Below are 12551 nucleotides of genomic sequence, written 5' to 3' on the forward strand. Positions count from 1 at the left end.
CAATATAGTTTATTATTTCACATAAAAGTTAGGGACCAAGGCCACAGTGCTGTTAAAAACACCTCTCTCCCCACCCAACCACCCTTACCCTGCTATAAAAAAAAAAAACAGAACACAACAAAATGCCACCCCAGTTCAGGCTGAGCTGGGAACAAAAAGTGGCTCCAACAAAAACAAGACAAACACAAGACACAACATCTTTGCACATTTATATGAAAATTGCCATGGCCCATGAGGAAAGCGTTCATGGCAAGTCAACAAGGAGACTGTGACCCCAGGGCCTTTGGAGGTTCAGGACAGCTGCTACTTCTGGCTGCTACTTCTGGGCTCTGCTGCAGGAGTAGGGGAGGGGAGTGTTCTGAGGGCTGGGCAAGGACCCCTCATCCCTCTCTGGAAGGTCAGGTCATTGGCTGGATGTACTTTTGGTTGGGAAGACACTTAAGTCTCCTTCTTCCTTTCCAGAGAGGGAAGGAGGGTGGGGGTGCTGACAGCCCCCCATGCCCAAGGGAAGGAAGCCAGCTGAGATTTTCCCTCTAGAAAGAGGGTCCTCCGCTGGACAGAGTTCATGGCCCCAGGAGCCAACACGTGTGTACGTGTGTATTCACATGGCATAAAGCCCCATGGCAACCGTTGCCACCAGAAAACTGAGTGTGAGGACCCATCGTACTAGTGGTGCCCGGGAGAGGATACTGAGCTGGGACTTCCCTCTGGGTGTCTCGATGGGAGTAGCATCTGAAAGAGAAAGGGGTCAGTGTCAACCACACAGATGCACAGAGGTGGGATGTCTGATGTCACAGAAAAACACAGCACAAGGGCCTCAGCAGTCTCTAGTACAGTCCCACTCAATGCCAGGATTCTACTACAGCACAAACAGGTAGCCCTCTAGCCACTGCTTGAATACCTCCAAGGACAGGGAACTTACTATTTCTCCAAGCTGTCTAGTCCTCACTTTTCAGCCAGCCCACCTTGTGAGACCATGCCCTCCCGGGGACCACACTTTGAGAACTGGTTAGGGCAACTACGCCTCACCCCACCAGGTAACCTGTCCTACCAGGACTGGCCACATTCCAACACTCTGAGGCACAATCCCACCAATAGAGGGGTCCACATGGTCCTGGCACATGTGGAAAAGCCACAAGGCAGGGGGTCAGAGTGGCACCAAGAGCCAAGAAGGCTTCATGGAAGCTGCCAAGCAGGCAGTGAGCTTCACCTCTCCACTCTACCCATTGTCAAAGCCACCCTCCCACCACGCATGTGTCAGGTTCGGTGGACGTCCATTTTGTGGAGCATTTGGGTCTCTTGGGACGTTTCCCAGATATTCTCTCAGCACAGACACAGCCTCTGAATAACTCTCTCTACTTTTGAGCCAATGAACTAGAACAAACTCAACCTCCCTTGGTTTGGGAGTTGGGGAAACTGAGGTAGGGAGAGGTGCCCAGACTCACACACTGGAGGTTGAAACCCCATGCCCTGTTGCCTGCATCCTACTTCTCATTTAAAACATTCAGAAGACAGGAGAGTTAAGCGATACTGGAGTCAGAGTGCCGGGCCATATGTCCCCCGCCCCGACAGAGCCCAGAGGAAACGCTGCTCCCCAGAGGCCCTCACCTTGCACCCTGCTGCCCGCCCGCTGGCGAAGCCCTGGCTCCTGCGAGGGCCTCTGGTCCTCAGCTTTCCGGGTCAGCCACTCCTGCAACTCCTCGAACAGCTAGAAGACAGAAGACACACAGTGAGAGATGGCGCTAGGCTCCAGCTAACGGTGGGGTTGGAAGTTGGTTTTGAAGTATTTAGGACATAACAGAATCATCTTATGATTGAATGTTCGTGTATCCTTTAACCTGGCTTAAGAGAGAAGATGTTACACGTACATTGGAGTCGCCTGCCTGCTCTCCCCAGATGCTCCCCAGCAACACCCATCCTGAATTTAGGGCTCACTGTCACCATTCATGGCCTTCTCCTGTGTCCCTCCTGAGTGGCACCCGAGTCTATGCAGCTTTCTGCACCCTGCTTTCTTCACCAATTTTCTTTGTGACAGTCATCCTTGGAAAGTGTGTTTCACGGTGTTCATTAGCTGAGGTTTGCAATGAGGGAGCGGTAGCTACCAGAGGGTTACGCGCCTGGACCAAGGCTCACCAGGAGGCAAGAGCCAGCCGGCCAGCCAGTCGGGCTCTGGCTGCCAGTCCCTCAGAGGCACAGATTTTCTTGGAGGATTGACCAGGTCTGGTTTGTTATTGTTTAGGGAACTGCAAGGGAGGGCGACATCCCATAACAAATGCTTAGACCAGTCTCTCCCGAGGTCCCAGGCTGGGAGCAGGGAGCCAGGAGGCCAGGAGTGGGCGCCCCCGTTTCCATAGCGCCTCCAGGTGGGGGGAGAGCAACAGGTTCTACAACATGTGGGTTAGAAGGAACCTCACCCCCACTCAGGACACCCACCCCCAGCTCTGCCCAAGAACTCATCCTTCTAGGCTTTCTCAATGCCCACCTTCCCCCTGGGCTTGAGGTACTTGTAGAAAGATGCATTCCCTCCTCCCTGGCTGGGCTGAGAGGCCCTGGAGGGCAGAGGCCACATCTGTGCCACTTGTAACCCCTGCAGGGCCAACCTGGCTAGACACAAGTACACACACAGCTTGAGTGTTGTCACAGAATGTTGTCACCGAGTGCTACAACTGTGGCGTTCACTCCCCTTAAGGACAGTAGCTAACATTAGAGGACTGACCCTGTACCAGGCCCTGCTATGGGGACTTTACTGGTATAAACTCACTTAACCCTCACAAGATCTCTAAGAGGTATATACGATTCTATCCCCATTTTACAGATGGGGAAACTGAGGTACAGAGGGATTAAGGGATTTGCCCAAGACCCCCCAGCCACTAAGTGGCAGAACTAAAACCCTGGCTCCCATGTCTCTGCACTTGACCCTGAGTCCCCGACCCCCTTCTCTGCTATAAGAGAAATGTCCCGTAGAGAAGCAGTTGGGGGAGGCGGCGGCAGCAGCCTGGGCTGCCAGACCCTCACCTGAATGTTGAGCAGGAACGCAGTCTTAGCTTCTTCGATGACCCTCTGCCTGACCGTGGGAGTCATCTCCAGAGAGTTCATGCGGGAGCGGTAGAGCTGCTTAAACTTCGTGGCACTGGCGATGTTGGGGAAGGTGAAGAAGGCCAGGCCCTCGCCAGAGCTGGGCAGGTCCAGGGCCTTCTGAGCAATCTTCTTGAGGACCTGGCCCCCAGACAGGTCGCCCAGGTAGCGGGTGTAGGCGTGGGCCACCAGCAGCTCGGGCTCTGTGCGCCCCACCTCGTGGAGTCGCTGCACATAGTGCCTCATGGCCGGTGTGTAGGGGATGGCCTCCTGCCAGCGGGGCCCGTACCAGAAGGCCAAGTCCTGCTCCAGGGCAGCCCTCCGGTGCAGCTCTTCCGGGAAGTAGAGCGGGGTGAAGACCGGATTCTCCTTGTTGCGCTCAATCTCCTCCTCCAGAGCCTCATAGATGTGGAACAGGGAGGCCATCACCAGCTGAAAGCAGAGCGAGCAGGTCAGGCCTCCAGCAGAGGAAAAGAACCCCTGTCCAGCCCCTTCACTGCCACCATCGCAGAGGCCCTCAGGGGCTCCCACCTCCGGCTGGCCCTCCAATCCTCTCCATAGCAGCTGGAGGAGTGTCACGTGAGAAAAACTCCAGTGTGTACTTTGAGCCCCAAGCCCTTTTACCCCTCTGAGTAAAACAGGTGGCCGTGATCCTCATAAAAACCCACAGAGCCGCTGTCGCCATGTTACAGAAAAGCAAACTAAGGCTCAGAGAGGGTGAGAGATGCTGAGGTTGTACAGCTAGTAAGAAGTGAAACTGGAGGCAAGCCCAGGCGTTGCTAGGGAGCCATCACAGCTCTGGAGCAGGGGAAGGCCTGGATGAAAGTGCTGACGGGAGACGGGGTGCCTCTGGCCTTTGACCGCCGATGACGGCAGCAGGGCCCAACTCTCCTTCTTAGAGGCCCACTCTGAACTCTGCCGCCTCTGGATGCAGCGCTGGGGGGTCAGGCCCCGTGCACCTTGGCTCAAGGAACTCCTGTTCCACATTAATACTCTCGTTTGAGTGTGAAGGAGGACAAAGTTCCAGTTGAGGTTTTACGGTTATTTCTGAATCTTAAACCTTCACAGCAGCCCCATTTCTCAACGGGACAGAAAGCCAGGCAGCCTGGTCCAGAATAACCAGGGCTTTTGCGTGTGACCAACCTGATCTAATCTCAGCTCAGCCAGTCGGCAACTGTGTGACCGCAGGTGAGCCACTCGCCCTCTCCGGGCGATCTGAGGTGTGAGTGACTCTGTGCAAGTCATGCCTTCGCTCCGTCCCCTGCAACAGGATCATCTGACCATGTTCTAAACGGGGCTGGTGTGAGGGTCAGTCAGGATGACACAGGGAAAGCAGCACTGGGTGCAGCCTGGCACTCAGCACTCAAATCAGAGGCCTTGGTGACAAATGCCACCTCCTTCAGCATACTCTACGTGAGCACTGGGTCCTCTCACAGACCTCTGTGTACACTTTGAAATTAGTGGCTTAGAGGCAAGATCCAAATCTAAGGTGGCTGGGGATGGGATAGTCCAGAGGTCACATTGCGGCAACTGGGTGTATCTCATCTTTTTGAGGGCGGGGAGGGAGAATGAGGAAGAGGGAGCAAGGGTTAGATCCAGCACCCACAGGAGGTAGCCAGGGGCCCCATCCCCTCTCCTCCCACCTCAGAGCTGCACCTTAAATCTCCCTTCACTGGGGCACCTCTCAAGTTGGAAGTCGAGGAGGACCCAGTTTGCAAAAAGGGAGGGGTGTTAGGAGGGGCGGGATACAGCTCCCTTCCCCCACCCTCCCCACCATTCCATGGGAACAAGCCTTGCCTCATGCCAGACACTCGTCTGGTTCTTTGTCAAGTGCTTCCCTTCTATTTGCATGAATTTCACAACAGTGCTAGGAAATAGCAAAGTCTGTGCCTAGCTTAAAGAGAGTGCTTAAGAAAACGCTGCTGTTGAAATCCCACTTCACAATAAAGGAAAGGTGCCTCAGGGAGGTTAGATGAGGTGTGTCCAGTCTTACTGTCAGGAAATGGTTGTGCTAGGGCTCACATCCATACTACCCCTTGCCTTCAGAGGCAGATTAGAATTAAGTCAGAAGGACAAGCTCTGAAATGAGACCAGCCTTGGCTTGACTTCAGCCTTTCCCATTTACTTAGTGGCGGTGTGACCTTCCATTTGTTACTTAACCTCTCTGAGCCTTCCCTCCCTCCTCTTGCTTATCAGGGTTGAAGCACAAATTACATTTCAAGTGCGTAAAACGCCCGGTATGGAATAGATGCTCAATTGACGGCACTGCTGCCCCAGCCCCTCCACAATACTGTATAGCAGGCCGTGAACTTGCTGTGTGACCTTAGGTAAGTCACCTCCGCTCTCTGGGCCTCGATGGCATCATCTGTAAAATGATTTCTCAGACATGCCCATCTTGTCCCTCAGCATCCCTGGTCCCAGTCCCCACAGAAGCCACTAGCCTGGGCCTTGGGCACACCCAAATTCGTCAAACAGCCCCCCAGGGTTGGTCCCACCAGGCCACATACCTTAAAGCCTTTTCGGGTCAACTGGCCCTTCTGAAAGTTCCTCATGAACTCAGCGTTCTCCGCCTGGGTGTGCACCTCCTTGGTGGCCTCCTTCAGGGCCTCTGACAAATCCTGGGGCATGCTGCAGAGGGCGGGGAGGGAGGGTGAGCAAGCAGGTGACTGTCAGCAGGGTTCTTCCCAACACGGAGCCCCTGAGGGTGCCGCTGTTGGCAAGCCTCCAAAAGATTTCCGCTTTATCACAAATCGTCCAGCCTCCCATCTAGTAATACACAGGCCACGTTCCCAGCCTTCACTGCACTCCCACCAACACTCTTCAGTCACTAACACCCTATGTAATATGGTCCCCAAATTAACGGGGAAATCCTGGCGTCAGGGAGAAGCCGCAGTGGGCAGGGTGCGCATTCGGATTCAATGCTGTGCTGATGGGCTTTAGAGCCAAGGTTTAATTCCTGTACTTCGTTGAGGTTTCAGGTACAACCTTCACGACCCCCTACAGTGTTACACTCATCATAAAAGCATCTGGGCTAAAAAGCCTGACTACAGCTCTGCTTTACTCAAAGAAAACGTTTCTTTCTGGAAGTATTTCTGTCATATACCCTGATGGGCATCTCACAGAATTGTCGTATCTCCTCCTTTCTCTCCCACGCCCCTTCCAGAAACATCATCCCGTTCTGTACATGCAGACCAAATTCTTGGGCGAAGGGGAGGGGACCAGACTTGGACATGCCAGATGACCAAGGTTCACACCCCGGCGCTGACACCAGCTAGCCAGGAATCCTGCGCTTTCTGCCTCCCTTCTCTGGAAAATGGGGACCCGGTAACCACGGTGAAGTCTTGACACCTAGTGAAAGCTGGACTCGGTCAAGAGTGGGCTCTGTAAGAGAAGCACACACTCTAGTCCAGGCTCCAGCAGCCCAAAGGATCTTTGATTAAGCAGAGAGCACCTCCAAGCACACAAAAAAATCCAAAACTACCCAAAACAAAGTTGGATACCACAGCGACCTCCCAGGGGTCACCCCGCCCCCGTGCCAAGGTGTCGGGCATGTAAATCACCTTTCATCCCTCTAGTTACCCCAGGAGCACAGACAACACTGGAATCCAGCTCCTCCTTCCTCCCAAGCCCAAGCGACTAGCTGTTCAGCGACTTCGCTGCCCGCCCCTGTCGGGGTCGGTCGGGAAGGACCGGCAGGGGCTGCCCTGCGTAGCCCGGCGTCCCCCTGCCCCACCGCCCGGGGCTTGCCTGTCGAGATGCGGGCTCTCCATCCTGCCGGTGCTAGGCTTGCTGGGTGCTGGCTCCGGGGCTCACTCCGACGTCTACAGTCGAGGAAGGAGGCAGACGAGCGACTGCCGAGCTCTGCCGCCCCGGTCAATTTATCTCCGGGGCGGATCACGTGCCCGCGCCCAACAGCTGATCCAAACTTTCTGACCAGAAGTTGCAACACCCGCGTGAGCGGGCGCCCCGCCTGCGGGGGTGGAGGGGGAGTGGTCACATGAGCCTTGGAAAACAAAGCCTTTTGAAACGACGTAAAAAAATAAATAAATTAATGCTCTCTTCCGGAATTCTGAGCTGCTGTGTGATGTTTCCCCTTCCAGAACCCCCCCACCCAGTGATGAGACTTGGAGCACCCCAGGAATCGGAGAGTTCCAGAGAGCTGGGAGGCAGCGCTTCTCAGAGCTGGAGGCTGGTGGGCAACACAGGGACTTACCCCATCCAGCCCCAGCCTGTAGACACCCAGGGTGCCCAGCCTGCACCCTAAAAGTCACCTCCTCCAGGACCTTCAGCTGACAGCCTGCCTCCTCACACTCCTTTCAAATGTAGGATAAGGGCTTGTGTTTGGAGCGTCTACTAAGTGCTAGAGACTGTAGTGTTTTCATGGTTCATCCGTATAACTACCCTGTGGAGTAGATTACTCCCATTTTACAGACAGGGAGACTGAGGCTGGGAGGGGAGGGTGAAATGGCATGTCCAGGGTCACACACACAGCAGGAAACTGGGACCCAAACTCTGGGTGAGTCCCTGTCTCTGCCTTCCTCCCCGGGGCTCTCTTAGCACTTGGTTCACAACTTGTCAGAGACAGATGCTTGTCACCTAAACTACCTCCCAGCTTACTATGTCGAGTGCTCCTCCAGGGCTGGGCAGATCTGACTCACGCCCGGCACCCACTGCAGGCCTGGACCAGAGCCGGCCCTTGCTGATCTGAATTAGTTCTACATGAGGCTGCTCGCTTGGGGCTGCGAAAGCAGGTCACTGGGTGAGCCCAGATGACAAAACGAATGAACTGGATGCTTCCTGGAGTCCCTTCCCAATTCCACAATTCTGAATTCTCAATTTAAAAAAAGAAAGAAAGAAAGACAAGAAAAGGTGACTTTGTCTCGTTACAAGGACCGTTCTTTGGAAATGCGGGGAGCAAGTGCCCACCTCTAGAAGAATACAAGTATAGGACTGAGGCGGACGTCAAGTATGGACCCCCAGCTGGCAAACTGAGGTGGCTGAGTCCTGTGGTCCCTTCCACCCACGCACGTCAGGCGTCTCTGACCCTTGGAGAGAGTCTGCGGGAACCAGGCAGGTACAGGTGGGCTGTGGGTCCATCCCATCCAAGGTCAGAGTTCTGGCCCATGAGCCGTCCTCTTCCAAGGTCACTTAGACCTGAGTGTCAGCCACCAGGTTAATGTAGCCACCTGGGGGCTGCTGAGCTTTCCAGATAGAAGGGCTATGCCAAGGAATGCAGCTCTTGCTATAACCCACATAGCCACCTTCTGCTTCTGTGAACAATACCAATACTGTTGAGACAAGTGAAGAGTTAACAGGAGTGGGCTTGTGAGCTGGCAAGATGGGACGGGCAAAGAGTTAACAGGAGCGAGCTTGTGAGCTGGCAGGAATGAGCTAAACATTTACCGCTTGGCTCTGAATCCCCTGGCTAGCACTGCACCTGCAGGCTGACGAGCACCTTACATACATCATACCGTGTTTCCCCAAAAATAAGACCTAGCTGGAAAATCAGCTCTAATGCATCTGTGGAGCAAACATTAATATGAGACCCGGTCTTATTTTACTATGAGACCCAGTAATATAATACGATATAATATAATATATAATAAATACCAGGTCTCATATTAATGTTTGCTCCAAAAGATGCATTAGAGCTGATTGTTTGCTTAGGTCTTATTTTCGGGGAAAGAGGGTAGGTGGGAACAGAGCAGTTCCCAATCGCAACAGCAACCGCCTGCAAGCTGACATCCATCATAGATGGGAACAGGACAGTTCCCAGGAGAAGACAATTGTAACGGCAGCCCCCCTGCAAGCTGACACGCACCCTACATCCTGCTTAGAAAAATATAAAACCCGAGCACTCCTTCTCTTCAGGGCAGCTGTCCCTATCGGGCAAAACTTCCCTTTGCCAGAACTGTCTCTCTGCCTTTCAATAAATCTTTTCTTACTCTTGTAGTCTCATAAATGTTTTTACATTCGACAGATGACCAGGGGTTAATTCTATACCAAGACAAATACTAATAGCTAATATTCACTGAGCACTTACTGTGTGCCAGATACTACACCAAACACATGTATTAACTCATTTAATCTTCCTATCTCCGTAAGATTTGGTACTACCATTATTCCCATTTTACAAATGAGGAAACGGAGGCAGAGGGACTAAGATAAGCGTCCCAGGTAGTCTGGTTCAGAGATTTCAAAACTGCAAGGTGGGGAGTCATCTCTCAGAATGCAGCAGGGGGTGAGACAATACAAAGGGACATAGTTATTCCCACTAAGGTCCAGACAGCACCTCCAAGGTTGTCTTGGAACGGCTGGTTCTGCTAGTCAGGACTGTTGCTGCTAGATGATTTCAAAAACAGTTGCCAAGAACTTTCTAGAAATGAGGACTATTAGAAACCAGTGGCCTCGTTAGAATGGAAGATCTAGGAGGGCAGAGACCTGGTCTGCTTTGTTGTGTAAATCTCCAGAGTCTGGGACCGTTTGTGGCAGGTAGCAGACAATCAGTACTGAATGAATGAATGAATGAATGGATATCACAGATCTCTTTCTGGTAAAAATGATAACATTGCTAGGCGGCCGGAAAGGGCTGGAACCAAGCCACAATTACAAATTGCAATTGTAGCCAACCTTTACTGAGCACCTACTGTGTGCAGAATCTCATTTGAACCTAACAACAGCCCTGCAAAGTATCAGCACTTGAATCTCCATATTGTCCACATAAACACTGAAGCCCAGAGAGATTAAGTAGTTTTCCCAAGTCACAGCTAGTGACGGCAGAGCCAGGACTCAAACCATGGCCCTCCGGCGCCGTAGCCCGTGCTCCTGATCCCCACACTCAAGCCCTCTCACTGAGGGGCCAGTCTGTCCTCTAGTTTAGGAGATGAGAGTGGGAAGGCCTGAAAATTCCCCATCAGCAGCTCCAGAGACTGCCAATTCAGGAACCCCGGAAGGTAAGCTCATGTGATCTGATCCCTTCTTATTTAACATGGGGGAGCAGAGACGCCAAGAGAGGAGTGACTTGCCCAGGCTGTGCCCCCATTGGACACAGAGCCTTCAGTAGCCAAGTGTCCCTGGCTCCCAGTCCAGGCTTGCTCCTCATTCCAACTGGGAGCCCCTGACTTGGCTAGAACAGACTCCACTCTGCACCCCACCCCCACCCAAAGACAACCTCAGGGCAGAGGAGGCAGGTCCGAGTTGCTCTGGTTCTCTGTCCCACTGTTGAGCTTGCAGCTTTTCCCCATGCTGAGTCAGTTTCCTGACTTCCCCTGCCCTGTCCTCAAGCAACAGGAATGAGCCACATGGTGTTCTTTCTCCTGCTGTAGTCTGCTAACAGCCCCCCAAGGATGTCTCCGTCTTAATCCCCAGAACCTGTGAATATGTTACTTTACCTGGCGAAAGGGATTTTTCGGATGTGATTAAGGATCTTGAGATAGGGAGATTATCCCGGATTATCCATCTGGGCCTAATGTAATCACAAAAGTCCTTGTAAGGGGGGAGGCTGCAGAGTTACAGACATAGAGTGGGATGTGACAAGAGAAGCAGGACAGAGGACTGGAAGGTGCTGGCTTTCCAGATGAAGTCAGGGGCCACGAGCCAAGGAAAGCACGTGGCCTCAGAAGCTAGAGAAGGTGAGGAAGTGGATCGTCCTTAGGACTCCAGAAGAAATGCAGCCCATTTTTAGGACATCGGACCTCCAGAATCCAGAGAATAAATGTGTGTGTTTTAACCCCCGGTGCTGGTGGAATGTCATGACAGCAATAGGAAAGGATACAGCCTCCCTCAAGGCCTGTCTTCCTCACACTCAGGGCACAGCCTCAGCTCTGGGAAGCAGGAGAGAGGGACGGATAGAAAGACCGTGGGAGGTTCGCCCTCAGTGGCTCCCCTCTGCCCTCTCCCAGCACAATGTCTGCCACTCCCTTGTTAAGCTTTAGTCTGTCAGAGAACCCACCAGCCTCTGGGCTTTTCTTTCAGTCACTGCTTACGCAGCTTGGAATGGGCCAGTTTGTATCAGCGCTGGAGACAACAATGCTGGAGAGGCTAGAAGCCCACCTTGACAGCATGCGCACTCAGGAGCCTCATGGAGGAAGTCTGCATGTAGGGAAAATGATCCAGAAAGGGGACAGAGGCCATGGAAGACAAATGTGGGTGAAAAACTGGAAAGAAACACTGAAGTTTGTTCTGAGCCAGCGTTCTCCCAAGCTCAGTCTTGTTTCATCCTTACCAAACCAGGAGGTGGAAGTTTATCTGTGGTGGGCAGAATCATCACACACACACACACACACACGCACACACACACACGCCCAAGTTGTCCACACCCTAATACCTGGAACCTGTGAATACATTTTGTTACTATTGAATAGATTCATTAGACTTTGCAGATGTAATTAAGGTTACAGACCTTAAAATAGGGAGATGACCGGAATTCTCCAGGTGGGCCCTGGGTGGAGAACTTTGCCTGGCCGAGGCAGAAGAGACATGGCAGGAGAAGTCAGAGAAACGGGAAGTGTGAGCAGGGCCCTGTTAAATCAGGGGCAGGTCAGGGAGGACTTCACAGGCTGGGAGGTGTGGGAGAAGCCTTGTTTTGGGCAGCAGGGAATAGGCCCCCCGAAATCAAGGACAAATCAAGGCCCCCAGGTGAGACAAACGTGGCATGGACAAGCAGCAGTGTGGAGGTCAGTGTGACTGTAGCAGAGAGAGGGAAGGGTCAGGCGGAAGAGAGCAAGGTGAGACAGACAGAGCCCACCTGTTGCAAGGACATTTTGTGAGCAGGAGACACTGCGGGGTTTGCAGCAGAGGAGTGACAGGACCTCACTTCAGTTTTGCTGGGATCGATGGTGAGACTGGACTGAAGAAGGCCACCGACTGCAGTAATCAGGGGAGAGGTGATGGTGGCTAGGGACAGGATGGGGTGAGAAGCGACCTAGGACATCCATATTTTAAAGGCAGAGCCATCAAGGTTTTCAGAAGAATAAGGGGTGGGAGGTGAGAGAGAACTGGAGTCAAGGATAACTCCAAAACTTTTAGTTCAACCAGCTGGGAAGATGGAATTGCCAGTGTCCTGGGATGGGGGAAGCTCAGTCCTGGACAAATCAATTGAGATGTATGGGACAGGGCTTTGCAAACAACGTGATAAATGGGAGGCTTTGTCCTTTTCTAGAAGTTTCACTTCCTCCTGCCTGCCTTGAAAGCTGACCTTTCACCGACCACCCAGAGGGAGGCTGAGGATGCAGCTAGTGACTCAGCAAATCAGTCTGCCCTTCCTCTCTGAGAGTCCCCCCTCCCAACCATGACACAGCAAAAACGCAGCTGCAGGAGGAGAATGAGGAAATCTTGCTGAGTACTCCACAGCCGCCTGCAGCCTGGCGCCTGGAAAACAGAAGTGGTTTGGGCTGCAGGGAGGGGCCGGGCTATGGCTTCCAAGGTTCTAATAGAGAAGCAGAGGTGAGGTCCCGCTGAGGCCGGGGGTGCATGGG

At 53.0% G+C, this 12551-nt stretch overlaps 1 protein-coding gene across 1 annotated transcript; it reads right to left on the reverse strand.

Moving 5' to 3' along the window:
• Positions 1-6975, reverse strand: HMOX1 (heme oxygenase 1). The gene is made up of 5 exons (XM_033118436.1): positions 6823-6975; positions 5583-5703; positions 3016-3507; positions 1609-1708; positions 1-732 (listed from the first exon to the last, which is right to left on the reverse strand). Exons 1-5 carry the CDS (start codon positions 6843-6845, stop codon positions 602-604), a joined length of 867 nt encoding a protein of 288 aa, XP_032974327.1. The 5' UTR covers positions 6846-6975; the 3' UTR covers positions 1-601.
• Positions 6976-12551: the final 5576 nt, after the last annotated feature.

This window comes from Rhinolophus ferrumequinum, chromosome 10 (genome assembly GCF_004115265.2).
Source record: "Rhinolophus ferrumequinum isolate MPI-CBG mRhiFer1 chromosome 10, mRhiFer1_v1.p, whole genome shotgun sequence".
In the NCBI taxonomy this organism is placed as follows: Eukaryota; Metazoa; Chordata; class Mammalia; order Chiroptera; family Rhinolophidae; genus Rhinolophus; species Rhinolophus ferrumequinum.

Coding starts and splice junctions, on each gene's coding strand:
- HMOX1 (XM_033118436.1), bottom strand. CDS start 6,845: ATGGAGAGCCCGCATCTCGACAG. Junction 3,508..5,582: donor TGACCCGAAAAGGCTTTAAG/GTATGTGGCCTG, acceptor CTCTGCTTTCAG/CTGGTGATGGCCTCCCTGTT. Junction 733..1,608: donor GGCGGGCAGCAGGGTGCAAG/GTGAGGGCCTCT, acceptor TTTCTCTTTCAG/ATGCTACTCCCATCGAGACA.